Below are 15952 nucleotides of genomic sequence, written 5' to 3'. Positions count from 1 at the left end.
TAGCCGCGCAAAGCATCACGGTACTTCCTTTCACACCGAGGCCATATTGCCAATAGCACACTGTAAGACCCGCTCTGAGTTTTTAATGATTTAAAAGTACCAATAATCACCAAATACAGCACTATACATACTCACGCATTGACGTTAAATTTGTTATTCCATTCTCTCGAATTCAGGTTGGCCGGATCGGACTAAACTGCAAAAATGGTGGCCGCAAAGAAGACGGTGAGTGAGCCTCCGCGGGCTGGAGCTGCACGCTACTCCTTCACGTGGAGACGCGCGGCCCGCTAGTCTCGTTAGCACCCAGTCTCAAAACACTAGAGTCGGACGGAGATGATTTTTTCTTACCGGCTTGTACTTGCCTTATGAATATGAAGCTCAGTGATGTTGGCCCCTGTCTTCGTATCCATAGCGTGATTTGTCGGGCCTAGCCGCAAATGACTACGGGTATTCACACTGGCAATGTTCGTAGTAGACTCCCTCTACGGAGGGGCCCTGTGCATCTTTGCATACCTTTTTGGGTTCATAAAAACTTAACTTCATGTATTCGTTTATTTCGTTCCATAAGTCTGAAGCGATCAATCACTTTAACCCTGGAATATTGTACACTTTGAAATCACTCGACTTGTGCTTCAGGCATTTTCGGCTGGTGTCTCCAATGTAAAAAGAAAAAAAAATGTCGCCGACATTTTCAGGTTGTCATTAATCTCCCCCCTATTTCAAGCGTGCGATCTTCTCGAAAATGTTATGGCATACTTTCTATCGTTGTATATCATTGTCAATACGCGTTAACGATGGCCAACATTGAAAGGCATGATGTTCTCACACTGTCATCTGTAGAATGGTATTCGTCCACCATTTTGATTATTTTTGTTATTTTCGATACAGAAAAAGTCGATGGAGTCCATCAACTCCCGACTCCAGCTGGTTATGAAGAGTGGAAAGTACGTGCTGGGCTACAAGCAGTCCCAGAAGATGATCCGCCAGGGAAAAGCCAAGCTGGTCATCCTGGCCAACAACTGCCCTGCTCTCAGGTAAAACGGTTGTCTAGCATTAAGTTTGCTTATGTTCTTAAGACTGAATGCACTCTATATACAAACAATACATCGCAAAACAAACCCTTTGGACATCAACATTGACTGTAAATGATTTGGCTTCCACCAACAACGCTTAGACGCTGGTTTGGCCAATTTTTGTTCTGTAAACCAGCATTTCTGTCCTTCAAACCAGCATTTCTTTATTACCTTCCTTGGATTACATTATTTTTAAGGATTCAATACTGTAATCCTAATGTTTTCCCTTGTACTTTAAAATGGCTGCATGACAAAAACAATGCAACAAAATATTTCTTTATCTGCACTATATTTTTTTAAGCAGTCATGTTGTACCTCTTATTGAGATTTTGTAGAATTGTGTATGTTTGTTAAAGATTTAGGAGTAAGACATTCCTCAAACTGGTGATAAAAAAATGTAATGGCAAACATCAAAGTTAACATTAAAGTCATAAAATGGAGCCCACCTAGCCTATTCTATTGCATATTTCAAGAAACAAGTTGCCCATGTCAGAACAATGAATGGGGTACAATGACAAACTCCACCTTGCCCACCCTAATTCCTGATTATGTTATGGAAGTAATTTATTGACCCTTGACCTTCTTTTTTTTTTTTCTAATGCCACCCTTTCAGGAAGTCTGAGGTAGAGTACTACGCTATGCTGGCCAAGACCGGCGTCCACCACTACAGTGGAAACAACATTGAGCTGGGAACAGCCTGCGGAAAATACTTCAGGGTGTGCACACTGGCCATCATTGACCCCGGTGAGTGTCCAGGCGTACGACGCCTAGGTCCTTACACGCATCATTCATTGGCCAAACCACACTCCACCGTGGTGCTAGATGTGTGTCATGAGTCATATTCGGGTTTTAAATTTGTTCTGGAAAACGGTTGCGCTCTACCTGACGTTACGCACAATTAAAACACTGATGCAAATGAGACTATTCTGAACGCGGTCAGTGTTCCGAACACGCGCCAAATATACAGGACTAGTTTTTTTTTTAAGCAGATTTCCCTATGGTGTATTTCTGATGTATACCAATAGTTTCCTCAATTGCAGTCTTTTTTATAATGGATATTGTACTTGATTCTCACTGATTGGTCGGCTGTGACCTGCTGGGTCTACTGTTTGGAGATGAAATGCATGATAAACTTGTACGCTGAGAACTGTAAAATACTGCAGGTTTAACAAAGGTCAATTCTCCCCAGCATTTGAATATTCCTTCTCTAAATAAGGTGTTGAGCTGATGGGAGAGAGCAGTCTTTCACCCCAAAAACGTCCTTGAGAAATGTACAATTTCTCGTAAAAGATTAGTCAAATATATTTGAATGTGATCCATTTTAGGTCATGTGGTTTTCATGCAAGTTAATGTTTTTACTCTGAAAGCCATGCAAAAGAGGCATAGGAGCTTCTCACTTTGTGATGGTGGTGTCCCGGCATTATTTTTAGCGTTTGTTTCAACTCGATGCCTAAATCCATTCAAATGGCATCTCGATACAACTCGATACATGGACTGTCCCAACCAGTGTGCCTTACAGGGAATTGAGTTTTGGCTAAGCTTTCTAGGCAGCCCTGTAAACTTGTATTTTCTGGGCTGAGGTTTTGGATGCTGGGGTTGTATCTCGAGGGAATGTTTCTACTGAAGGTATCGCTGAATGTTTGACCCTTTCTTCTCTGTCCCCAGGCGATTCTGACATCATCAGGAGCATGCCAGACCAGCAGCAGCCTCCCCAGTAGAAGAGTTTGTTCTAAATAAATCGTCGGAAAAAAAATACAGTTGACTATTTTGTTTTTCTTCTTAGATATGATCACGATGAATTAAAATGTAGTTTTATTTGTGTTCTGTCCTGCTGTTTAACCGTACGACATGAGCTGAGCTCGGCTGGCTGGATTAATGTAAACAAAGAGCTATAAACTGACCAGATTATTGTGCGGTATTTATGTTGAAGGATGTGACTATTGACCTTGAGTAGTAGTCTTGTTGACAATGGTAGGATGTTCACTATTTTGGTTGAACTAACACTCACTGAAACCACTAGGGGTCACTAGTGTTAAATTGACATGACTGCATAGTGTGAATGGTCTTTCGATAGAGGGATTGGTGTTCATATCTTTTTCATCCCGACCTTCAAACAGATTACATCTACATTTTGTCAAGCATCTATTTCAGGACATGCTAAATATTCATCAATTTGAAAACTTTCGCACCATACGAGTCAATTTTATGAGTTATGAACAAAAACCAATGTGGTCGTTAGACAGAACTACAAATGAATTGCATTGTTCACGTCTGTCATTTAGAACAGAATCGGCAAATGGTTTAGTAAGGACATAATTGTTATTGAAAGCATACTAGCTTTTATCGTAGCCAAGTGGATAACGTTATTGGGAACACGGCGTCCATCGCGTGTGAGTGAACGGTTTGGACAATGTGTTCTGATCCTCCGCACCCAGGGGGGCCGTTGACATGGCAAATATTGGCAGCATGGGAACAGAACACAAGATGCTCTCTCGAAGTCCTGTACAATATGTTCAAAATAAATACAAAGTAATATTTAGAAACCATAAGAATTGTATTTTCGTTTGCACAGGAACAATTTCCCAGCACCGTTTCAGATCCATTATCTGCCACATTATATATTAAGCATGTGTCCTACTATTCAGAATATATTAAACGCACGACCTTGATTTTGAGGAGGTAATCTTCTATTCATAACACCAAAAATCGGTCCTGAAGGATTCCCCTCGAAGTTAAATTAATTATCCAATAGCCCTCCTGAAATTACAGAAACCAGGGGAAAGTATACTTTGAACATTTGATGTGCAAGAGTAAAAAAAAACAAGGCAACCTATTCCTCTCTAAACTAGGCCAATCTGAAAACGCCAACTAAACCACTTTCAAATCTAGAAAAGACTCAGGATTGAATGACAGATTTCCGAGAAAGATTGTAGTTTCAATCCCTCTTCAAATAACGGCCCATTGAAACACAGCCGAAATAGAACCCTCTCGTTGGTTTGGCCCAGTTTGTCCACCTGTCGCCACGCCAGCCTTTAGCCCTTTTCCTGATTCCCAATTAAATCCAATGAAATCATCCCACAGGATGAAGGCTGCACGTGCCGGTTATTGGAAGACCCCCCCCCCTCCCCCCCTCCCCAGTCAAACGAGGACAGTCCTATGAACGAGTGTGTCTACTTGGAGTCATTAGCGCAACCTGGACTACAAAGTAGGACTCTGTCTCTGCGGCATACAATGGGACAGTTATTCATGATAGCCCTCAACCTATTTAGCTATAGTATAAAATGTCTTTCCCTCATTTAACCATTTTAAAATCCAGTAAGTAAGGTCAAAAATAATACAATGGAAGATACATACACATAATGTATATACAATAACTAGCCCCCAGTTATCTCTGCGACCTCCTCCAAGAATACACTCCCTCCCGCTCCCTCCGCTCAACCTCTGCTGGACTACTATGTATCCCCACATCACGACTCACTTCAATGGGTGCCCGGTCATTCAGCTGTTCAGCACCCAGGCTCTGGAACTCCCTCCCCCCACACATAAAACAGTCAGACACCATTACAACCTTCAAGTCACAACTCAAAACTCACCTGTTCAAACTCGCACACAACGTCTAACTGATCACTGTTTTGATTGTTTTTTTCTTTGTTTTGTTTTGTTTTATCTTGTTTTTGTTTTATTTATTTCTTATTGCTTATGTTTATTTATTTATTTATTTATTTATTTTTTCCACAATGTCTTGTTTTTTAAAGGCGCCTCTAAATTAAATGTATTATTATTATTATTATTATTAATCAATCATCAATCAGTCACTCGTTCAAATCGTTCAAACCGTGATGCATTGTTTTATACTTGCAGACTGCATGACTATGTGATAGACTATCGATTATCTTCAGGTCAATATTTGATTGCAGGCTGTTGTTGCCTTGTACGTGTTTAGCAACATTATCGATCCTAAACTGTTATGAACTCGGTCTCTGGACTAGGCCATGAGAGGAGATCACATTGGAAAGACTAGAACTCAATCTCCCTTTATAATTCCTCTGGATTATAAGTAAATTATAGGCATATATATATATATATATATATATATATATATACCTATATATATATATAGGTAATTGCTTGGTCTACATATGATGTGCTATTTTTTTATGCTACTTTTTAAAATGATCTGGTATATTATAACATTAAATGTTTGAGGTACAAAGCAAAAATCTTGTCTTTGTGGTTCACATTTAGAGTCAACCCCCTGACCCTGCCTTTAAAAAATGCTCCCAAGTTCTTCTGTCATTCTGGTTCAGGGCTGTAAATGGCCCTTCAATTCACTTTCAAAAAGCAGAGAACAGGTGTGTCCCATCAACACTTAATTAGCAGGTGAGCGTAACCCCATCAGCAGGGACGCGGGAAGTGGGGGTGCTTAGGGTGCTGCAGCACCCCCCCCCTGGCGGCCTCTGGCTGTAACCGCAGGTGAGAAGGTTTTCTGAAAAAAATCAATACTTTTTCTTTTTTTTTATAATTTTATCATGCAACATGATTTTTCATTAAATTATTGACATCCACCCTTTTTATGATATTTATCATATTATCATTTCATTTTATTTAGAACATTGTCTGAGTAGGCTGACGTAGGATATGACGCACAACGCAGAACTGTCGATAGCTGAATATCGTAGGCCTACTATGCTGATTTACATAAGCATGTTGGTGTTCAACATCTGTTGTAGTGAACATTCTAAAACTGGTGTAAAATGTTGCTGCCATATTAATAGACACGTTGAATGTTATCGTTATGATTCTGGAATCCCACACGTAAACTGGTTGGCAAAAAAAGAGCAAAGACGGACGGTTCACCCGACGGAGAAACCGTCACTTTCCTCATATCAGACAATTCGTAACACTGGATGAAAATGAAGGCTTTCTTTTATTGTCACTTTCCTTTTAAACCTTTAGAAATAACCTCCTGAATCCTTGTTATAACGCTGTGTATAATCCCGGACCGCAACAGCTTGTCGGCATGTTGTTAGTGTGTGAAATTCAGCACAGTATCAGCCGGTTTGACTCTAATTTCCACATTGTTTACTTGCTGACGTTTGTGAATAACAGTGGCTAGTTGGCAGAACTCTTTTTACACACCAGTAGAGTGTTTATCAGAGCGGAGCCGTGAATCAGAACTCTTTTTACACACCAGTAGAATGTTTATCAGAGCGGAGCCCTGAATGTGACGTCACCCGTCATGTCGTCTCTGTAAACAATGGATGTTGCGCAGCATTTATTATGACGTCATTATATAGACTCTCTCTCAGCACCCCCCCCCCCCCCCTTGGACTGACTTCCCGCGTCCCTGGTGTTACCCCCTATGTTTTATTCGACACATTTCGACAGTTAGGGTTAGGGTTAGGGTAACCCTTATGGGTTTTTCATGACGACAGATAAAAAACGACAGTTTTTTTTACGTTTCATTTGATAAAAACGACAGTGTTACCCCTCATGTTTTTTCCCATGATGACTGATGAAAATCAAGAGTGTTACCCCTTATATTTTATTTGACAAAGACAACAGTGTTACCCCTTGTGTTTTTTTTCATGAAATAAAAAACAACAGTGTTACCCCTTATATTTTATTTGACAAAGACAACAGTGTTACCCCTTGTGTTTTTTTTCATGACGAAAAAACAACAGTGTTACCCCTTATGTTTTTTTTCATGACGACCAATAAAAAAAGGAACAGTGTTACCCCTCATGACGACCAATAAAAAAAGGAACCCCTCATGTTTCATTTGATAAAAACAACAGCGTTACCCCCTATGTTTTATTTGATAAATATCGACAGTGTTATGTTATTGCGGGGATCCGAACATGAGCTGTTTAGAGTGTTAACCTCTGAACTTAACAATGCACCATCAAGACACCGGATAACAACAACACAAAGGTTATACTTGACTTTATAATTCGCATGAAATAGAGCTAATAGCCTACCAACAGATGACATTCACCGGACTTGAACCCCGGTCTCCAGGGGGTTGGGCAGAGTAAACTCCACTGCACCACTGAGGCAAAGACAATACACAATAATCAATCGTCAAACAAGAGGATATACATGACATTAAAATGTATGTGTGTATTTCTATTATTTCCCTTATGTTTTTTTTTCATGACGACCAATAAAAAACGACAGTGTTACCCCTTATGTTGTTTTTCATGACGACCAATAAAAAACAACAGTGTTACCCATTATGTTTTTTGTCATGACGACCAATAAAAAACAACAGTGTTACCCCTTATGTTTTTTTTCATGACGAGCAATAAAAAACAACAGTGTTTCCCCTTATGTTTTTTTTCATGACGACCAATAAAAAACGACAGTGTTACCCCTTATGTTGTTTTTCATGACGACCAATAAAAAACAACAGTGTTACCCATTATGTTTTTTGTCATGACGACCAATAAAAAACAACAGTGTTACCCCTTATGTTTTTTTTCATGACGACCAATAAAAAACAACAGTGTTACCCCTTATGTTTTCTTTCATGACGACCAATAAAAAACAGCAGTCTTACCCCTTATGTTTTTTTTCATGACGACCAATATAAAAAGGGACAGTGTTACCCCTTATGTTTTTTGTCATGACGACCAATAAAAAACAACAGTGTTACCCCTTATGTTGTTTTTCATGACGACCAATAAAAAACAACAGTGTTACCCCTTATATTTTTTTTCATGACGACCAATAAAAAAAGGAACAGTGTTACCCCTCATGACGACCAATAAAAAAAGAAACCCCTCATGTTTCATTTGATAAAAACAACAGCGTTACCCCCTATGATTTATTTGATAAATATCGACAGTGTTATGTTATTGTAGGGATCCGAACATGAGCTGTTTAGAGTGTTAACCTCTGAACTTAACAATGCACCATCAAGACACCGGATAACAACATCACAAAGGTTATACTTGACTTTATAATTCGCATGAAATAGAGCTACGAGTCTACCAACAGATAACATCCACCGGACTTGAACCCCGGTCTCCAGGGGGTTAGGCAGAGTAAACTCCACTGCACCACTGAGGCAATGACAATACACAATACTCAATCGTCAACAAAGACGATATACATGACATTAAAATGTATGTGTGTATTTCTATTATTTCCCTTATGTTTTTTTTTCATGACCAATAAAAAACGACAGTGTTACCCCTTATGTTGTTTTTCATGACGACCAATAAAAAACAACAGTGTTACCCATTATGTTTTTTGTCATGACGACCAATAAAAAACAAGTGTTACCCCTTATGTTTTTTTTCATGACGAGCAATAAAAAACAACAGTGTTACCCTTTATGTTTTCTTTCATGACGACCAATAAAAAACAGCGGTGTTACCCCTTATGTTGTTTTTCATGACGACCAATAAAAAAAGGAACAGTGTTACCCCTTATGTTTTTTGTCATGACGACCGATAAAAAACAACAGTGTTACCCCTTATGTTGTTTTTCATGACGACCAATAAAAAACAACAGTGTTACCCCTTATGTTGTTTTTCATGATGACCAATAAAAAACAACAGTGTTACCCCTTATGTTGTTTTTCATGACGACCAATAAAAAACAACAGTGTTACCCCTTATGTTGTTTTTCATGACGACCAATAAAAAACAACAGTGTTACCCATTATGTTTTTTGTCATGACGACCAATAAAAAACAACAGTGTTACCCCTTATGTTTTTTTTCATGACGAGCAATAAAAAACAACAGTGTTACCCCTTATGTTTTTTTTCATGACGACCAATAAAAAACAACAGTGTTACCCCTTATGTTTTCTTTCATGACGACCAATAAAAAACAGCAGTGTTACCCATTATGTTTTTTGTCATGACGACCAATAAAAAACAACAGTGTTACCCCTTATGTTGTTTTTCATGACGACCAATAAAAAACAACAGTGTTACCCATTATGTTTTTTGTCATGACGACCAATAAAAAACAACAGTGTTACCCCTTATGTTTTTTTTCATGACGAGCAATAAAAAACGACAGTGTTACCCCTTATGTTTTTTTTCATGATGACCAATAAAAAACAACAGTGTTACCCCTTATGTTGTTTTTCATGACGACCAATAAAAAACAACAGTGTTACCCATTATGTTTTTTGTCATGACGACCAATAAAAAACAACAGTGTTACCCCTCATGTTTTTTTTCATTACGACCAATAAAAAAACCCTTATGTTTTTTTTCATGACGACCAATAAAAAAACAACAGTGTTACCCCTTATGTTTTCTTTCATGACGACCAATAAAAAACAGCAGTCTTACCCCTTATGTTTTTTTTCATGACAACCAATAAAAAAAGGAACAATGTTACCCCTTATGTTTTTTGTCATGACGACCAATAAAAAACAGCAGTGTTACCCCTTATGTTTTTTTTCATGACGACCAATAAAAAAAGGAACAGTGTTACCCCTTATGGTTTTTTTCGTGACTACCAAAGAAAAACGACAGTGTCACCCCTCATGTTTCATTTGATAAAAACGACAGTGTTACCCCCTATGTTTTATTTGATAAAGATCGACAGTGTTTTTTTTCATGATGACCAATAAAAAACAACAGTGTTACCCCTTATGTTGTTTTTCATGACGACCAATAAAAAACAACAGTGTTACCCATAATGTTTTTTGTCATGACGACCAATAAAAAACAACAGTGTTACCCCTCATGTTTTTTTTCATGACGAGCAATAAAAAACAACAGTGTTACCCCTTATGTTTTTTTTCATGACGACCAATAAAAAACAACAGTGTTACCCCTTATGTTTTTTTTCATGACGAGCAATAAAAAACAACAGTGTTGCCCCTTATGTTTTTTTTCATTACGACCAATAAAAAAACCCTTATGTTTTTTTTCATGACCACCAATAAAAAACAACAGTGTTACCCCTTATGTTTTCTTTCATGACGACCAATAAAAAACAGCAGTCATAAGGGGTAACACTGTCGATATTTATCAATTAAAACATAGGGGGCAAAACTGTTGTTTTTCTTTGGTCGTCATGAAAAAAAACACAAAGGGTAACACTGTCGTTTTTATCAAATGAAACATTAGGGGTAACAATGTCGTTTTTTATCGGTCGTCATGAAAAAAAACATATGGGGTAACACTGTTGTTTTTTATTGGTCGTCATGAAAAAAAACATAAGGGGTAACACTGTTGTTTTTTATTGGTCGTCATGAAAAAAAACTTAAGGGGTAACACTTTTGTTTTTTATTGGTCGTCATGAAAAACAACATAAGGGGTAACACTGTCGTTTTTTATTGGTCGTCATGAAAAAAAACATAAGGGAAATAATAGAAATACACACATACATTTTAATGTCATGTCTATCCTCTTTTTTGATGATTGATTATTATGTATTGTCATCGCCTCAGTGGTGCAGTGGAGTTTACTCTGCCTAACCACCTTCGGATCCCTGCAAAAACATAACACTGTCGATTTTTATCAAATAAAACATAGGGGGTGACACTGTTGTTTTTCTTTGGTCTTCATGAAAAAAAACACTGTCGATCTTTATCAAATAAAACATAGGGGGTAACACTGTCGTTTTTATCAAATGAAACATGAGGGGTGACACTGTCGTTTTTCTTTGGTAGTCACGAAAAAAACCATAAGGGGTAACACTGTTCCTTTTTTTATTGGTCGTCATGAAAAAAAACATAAGGGGTAACACTGTTGTTTTTTATTTTTATTTATTTATATGTTTTTTTTCATGACGACCAATATAAAACAACAGTGTTACCCCTTATGGTTTTTTTCATGACGACCAATAAAAAACAACAGTGTTACCCCTTATGTTTTTTTTCATGCCGACCAATAAAAAACAACAGTGTTACCCAGGGACGCGGGAAGTGGGGGTGCATAGGGTGCTGCAGCGGCCCCTGGCTGTAACTGCAAGTGAGAAATTTTTCTGAACAAATCAATACTTTTTTTATTTTTTGCGTAATTTTATCATACAACATGATTTTTCATTAAATTATTGACATCCACCCTTTTTATGATATTTATCATATTATCGGTACTATGCTGATTTTACATAAGCATGTTGGTGTTCAACATCTGTTGTAGTGAACATTCTAAAACTGGTCACAAAATAGACACGTTGAATGTTATCGTTTTGATTCTGGAATCCCGCACGTAAACTGGTTGGCAAAAAAAGAGCAAAGACGGGCGGTTCACTTGACGGAGAAACCGTCACTTTCCTCATATCAGACAACTCGTAACTCTGGATGAAAATTAAGGCTTTCTATTATTTTCACTTTCCTTTTAAACCTTTAGAAATAACCTCCTGAATCCTTGTCATAACGCTGTGTATAATCCCGGACCGCAACAGCTTGTCGGCATGTTGTTAGTGTGTGAAATTCAGCACAGTATCAGCCGAGTTGACTCTAATTTCCACATTGTTTACTTGCTAACGTTTGTGAATAACAGTGGCTAGTTGGCAGAACTCTTTTTACACACCAGTAGAGGGTTTATCAGAGCGGATGCCTGAATGTGACGTCACCCGTCATCTCGTCTCTGTAAAAAATGGATGTTGCGCAGCATTTATTATGACGTCATTATATAGACTCTCTCTCAGCACCCCCCCCTCGGACTGACTTCCCGCGTCCCTGCCCATCAGGCAACAACAGAGCCATCTAAGGCTAACAAATCAAGTAATTCTGGGGTCTGGCTCTCCTTTAATTCAGATCCCTTTGAATCACCCAAAGAGAGAAATAGCTCCTGGGATTTCCAAAGCTAAAACTGAAAGGTGGACGATCTGTAATCGGTTACTGATGCAAATCCCACCATCCATCACAGCGGACAATAAATAAGTCTTAATTAGGAGATTTTGTTTTCCCTTGGTTCCCAGGCGTCTAAAGCAGTGTCCACTTTCAACCAAACCTCATTCATCACAGCCCAGCAGGGACAGAGAGAGAGAGGTAGAGGGAAACGTGTGACCTAATTGTCTCCCTTCCCCGTGCTAGAAAGTAGGTGACTGCAGGACGGGGTTAGGTCTTCGCCAGGCACATGCGTTCTGTTTGGCCCTCACTTTCAAATCATCGGGTGTTGAAACTAGACTATGAAATGCCCCCAGCCGGTATGTCGCTGTTAGAAATATGACGGAGGTATGGTGAGATTGTTTTGATTTGAGAATCGAACAATATGTAGGTTTATACACTGAATAAATAATTTCTTACAAAATTTGTAAAACCGTGTTTCACATCCTGTATACAATTGCCTGAACCAGTCAATACATGCATATTACTTTGTATTAAGATACCCACAAATTAAAGTGTAATGGTTAGTTACAAAAAAAACATATCAATAAATAATGAAGCACACAAAGGTGAGTTAAATGTTTTAATAGTAAAGATTTGAGGAAGACGAGTGACAGTCGATGATGAATGGACAGTCAAAATGGTGGCACAGTCCCAAGAGATTCTAAAGAAACGCGGCATTGATCCGATCCCCTCCACCACACACACGTTGACAACATACATGTTGAACTCGAGACCTGGCTGAAGTTCACCTCCAATCACATCGGAAACGACACATTACAATGTGTAACGAGGGGCCGCGTGTTTCTTTCATAGTGCTGAAAGCTTCAACCAACCGACCAACCGACCAACCGACCACCCGACACTCTGAGGACCCCAACGGGCCCTAGAAGCAGGTAAACACCACGAGTGTAATGGGGCACGAAGGAACAAAAACAACCTACAGCAATAACACGTCACATTGCGTTGAATGGTCTCAGATTTCTCCTTAAAGTGCAAGTTTGTCTACAGTTTTATCCATACGAGTTGTGTTTTGTTTTGAGCTCATAACTTACAAGGAGACAAGTGGGGGTAAACGAATCCTGTATGACATCGATCTAACTAGTTCCGCTTTCACTACGAAGATACACCGATTTACATGTATTGTCATGAATCATTTGCATGTTTGGCTCTTGCATAGATCCTTTACTTTTACAAATTAGGCCTACTAGAACATATATTATATTTCGAGAGCAAAAGAAATATGTAAAGAAGAGGATACAGCATATTTAATCGTGTTTTATCCCATGGTTATTTCCAGTACTATTTATACAGCTAAAAACAGCTCCCAGGTGAAGGAGGTCTAGCATGTGTCTTCATATTGTGCTACTGTGCTCTGACGTAATAGCTAATTTCCATCTAGGCTAAATTTAGCAGTTCACCAGCAGGGGAAAATTTCTGCGTGTGCAAAATAAAAATAAACGGTAGATACACAGGAGCCACAACTACGACACGATCAGAAAGTTACAAAGCTAACACAAACACACAGTCCGCACACACACAACGGTAAGTCACGTCTTCGTAGGAAAATGCCCCTAGTGCAGCCAATTTAAGATACCAGTTTGTACTGGCCTAGTGATTAATGTCCAACGTAATGAAATACAGTTGATTCTGGTCACTCTTCAAAAAGAATAGATATTTTTAAAACCAGTATCTCCGTTAATGTGTATGCATATGCATCGGGAACTCCATAGAAGTGTAAATATCTGTGAGTCTGGTAAAATGTATGTCTAGGTAACCTGACCGATCGTAAAGACGTCTGTCGGGGTTTGCGGGAACAGAATGAAGGGTGAGTAAAGTGAAAAGGTAAACCGCTTTTTCCGTTGGCAATGAACAAGTTTTACAGACGCGTGTTTAAAACGGATAGAAAAAAGGAAGACGCCGTAGTTTATTGGTCGAGGACTCCTGTGTGAAGATCTCTTTCTGAGGAACGAACCTCACGCTTTCCAAAGTGTTGAGAGAGTGTTGAGTGTTATAAGAGGGAAACTTCGTAATCAACCCTGTCGTCACATTTCTGTCATACAAAAAATTCATTACAAAAATACTCCGGACACTACATTCAGAGAGGGAATCAACCGTAGATTAAAGAAAAGAAAAACCAAAGAACGAGAAAGTGCTCTTTTAAAAAGCACGATATTTTGGACGTCCCCTCGCTCCTCCTCGTCCCCCCCCCCCCCCTCATAGTTTCACCTAACGGACGAGACCTCAACGGGGAAAATTCACAGCATCAGAGGATGACAGCAGGAGGCTAGGCTAGGGCGCCTTTCAATCCAGAGGAAAAAGTGCTAATTTAATTAATTGGAGGGGGAGAGGAAGAGGCGGGATTGGGGGGACGGGACGTGGGGGGGGGGGGGTACAGGGGGGTTGTTTTAGAGGACGCGTACACCGCCTCGCTGCCAGGGGCAACAACAGCTGCCAGGAAGTAATGGGTTAGGAGGACATGGCAAAGTCACCAACGAGGGGGGAGGAGAGAGGGAGGGAGAGGAGGGAGGACTGCTCTTCATCATCATCATCCTGTAAATGTATCCTCCCTGCTTTAGTTTAAGTGGTTGGGTGGGGGGGTCGGGGGGGGGGGGGGGGGGGGGGGTTGGAGAGTGATGACGGACATGATGGAAACGCTGACGTCAGTGCGGGACTTTCACGGGATTGGGGAACGGGACGGCCCAGCGAGGAGGGGGGGAGGGAGGGAGGGAGGGGGGGAAGGTGGCTCAGGGCTCCATGTACTGGGGGGGGGGCTCCTTGGGGGGGAGGGCCACGGCCTCCTCGTAGCGGGGTAGCAGGACCTGAGGACCAGAAGGAGGACAGCAGAGGGTTAGCACGTGGGAGCAAGCCCATACTAGGTCATCGGTGGGTTGGTCAGATGCATTGGTAATGCTTTTCAATAATGGTACATTCATTAGTACTTATTACCGCATTAGTTAATGCGGTAATAAGCATTATCATATAGCAATAGCATAGGGGTTAGGGTAAGGGCTAATCCTAACCCTTTAAATTAATTTAAACATGAGTACCTTTAACATCTTAAGTATACATGAACACCATTAGTAATTGATTATTATACATTAGTTAACTGTTTATTAACTGAGTTACTGAAACATAAATAAGTGCAGTATTAATGTTATTATCTGTCACATGAAAACAAAACAGTTTTGTTTTTGGTAATTCAACCATGGAATCATCCATTTGCCCATTATCATTTATTGATTAAGTTCCTTAATGGTTACCATACCAATATTGATGTAAAGAAACCGAAAGGTTCTCGATTCAATACCCAACATCCACAGTCTACACCTTGAGGCATCACGGAGCAAGATGCTCAACTCCTGCCAGCTCCTAATGACATTATGACCTGGATCCTAATGGATGGATGCCAGTCTCCTTTGATGGGCCGAAGTCCTAAATTGCCTTAAAGGCCTTGAAGGAATACAAAGTTAAAATATCGAGCTCTATCTATGCTCTTCAGCCAACCTATTTCAAAGCAGGTCTTCCCCTAATTCCCCCCCCCCCACCCCCAAGCCACATCGGAAAATCCCCAGCTTTATAAAAGGACAAAGCCTTAACTATCTTTACCCCAGGAACCTCCCACTGAAACGCTGTTACAAAACCAGTGCATAATCCCCACACCGGAAACCCACACGTACAGCGGACACACAGACAGACAGACGGACGGACGGACAGGGACGGAGGAGGGAGAAAACGTGTTCAGGGGGGTCTTGTGACTGTAAAACAGGCGGGCCAGGCCAGCGGAGGGATGATTGGAAATGGAGCAGATACACAAATACAGACCGTTATGTAACTAACACGCAAGAGGGCAGGGAGGAGGGGAGGGGGGAGGGAGGGAGGGGGGGGGGGAGGTTAGAGGGCAGTAGTTGGGAGACTGTGACCCTCCTGTTGTGCATGTTAATAGGGTTTATATAAAGAGGGTGAGGATCCTAAGGGAGACGGGTGACGTCGGAGGCTGCAGAGAGACCCCGGCTTTTCCAACATTTAGTAGGGGAGCGCTTGTTTTACCACAGGCCACCGCTGGAC

The 15952-nt window shown here is 40.2% G+C and overlaps 2 protein-coding genes across 2 annotated transcripts in view; one reads left to right on the top strand and one right to left on the bottom strand.

The window, feature by feature from the left end:
• rpl30 (ribosomal protein L30) lies at positions 1–2831 on the top strand. Its single transcript, XM_056583266.1, has 5 exons — positions 1–62; positions 177–225; positions 889–1034; positions 1687–1817; positions 2739–2831. Exons 2-5 carry the CDS (start codon positions 205–207, stop codon positions 2789–2791), a joined length of 351 nt encoding a protein of 116 aa, XP_056439241.1. The 5' UTR covers positions 1–62; positions 177–204; the 3' UTR covers positions 2792–2831.
• An 11786-nt stretch (positions 2832–14617) lies between these two features.
• Positions 14618–15952, bottom strand: part of laptm4b (lysosomal protein transmembrane 4 beta) — a 9967-nt gene continuing 8632 nt past the window's right edge. Inside the window, exon 8 of the mRNA XM_056582831.1 lies at positions 14618–14706. Coding sequence (XP_056438806.1) covers positions 14632–14706 — 75 coding nt within the window. The 3' untranslated portion in view covers positions 14618–14631. The remainder of the gene's footprint in view (positions 14707–15952) is intronic.

Source organism: Gadus chalcogrammus, chromosome 22 (assembly GCF_026213295.1).
Source record: "Gadus chalcogrammus isolate NIFS_2021 chromosome 22, NIFS_Gcha_1.0, whole genome shotgun sequence".
Classification (NCBI taxonomy): Eukaryota; Metazoa; Chordata; class Actinopteri; order Gadiformes; family Gadidae; genus Gadus; species Gadus chalcogrammus.
The sequence above is the reverse complement of the archived record's forward strand: the minus strand, read 5'-3'. Positions and strand labels throughout refer to the sequence as shown.

What these genes read in the sequence shown, in the direction of transcription:
- rpl30 (XM_056583266.1), top strand. Translation starts at nt 205, where the DNA reads ATGGTGGCCGCAAAGAAGACG. An exon ending in TGGTGGCCGCAAAGAAGACG is followed by an intron (nt 226 to 888) that starts GTGAGTGAGCCT and finishes TTTTCGATACAG; the next exon opens with AAAAAGTCGATGGAGTCCAT. An exon ending in AACAACTGCCCTGCTCTCAG is followed by an intron (nt 1,035 to 1,686) that starts GTAAAACGGTTG and finishes CCACCCTTTCAG; the next exon opens with GAAGTCTGAGGTAGAGTACT.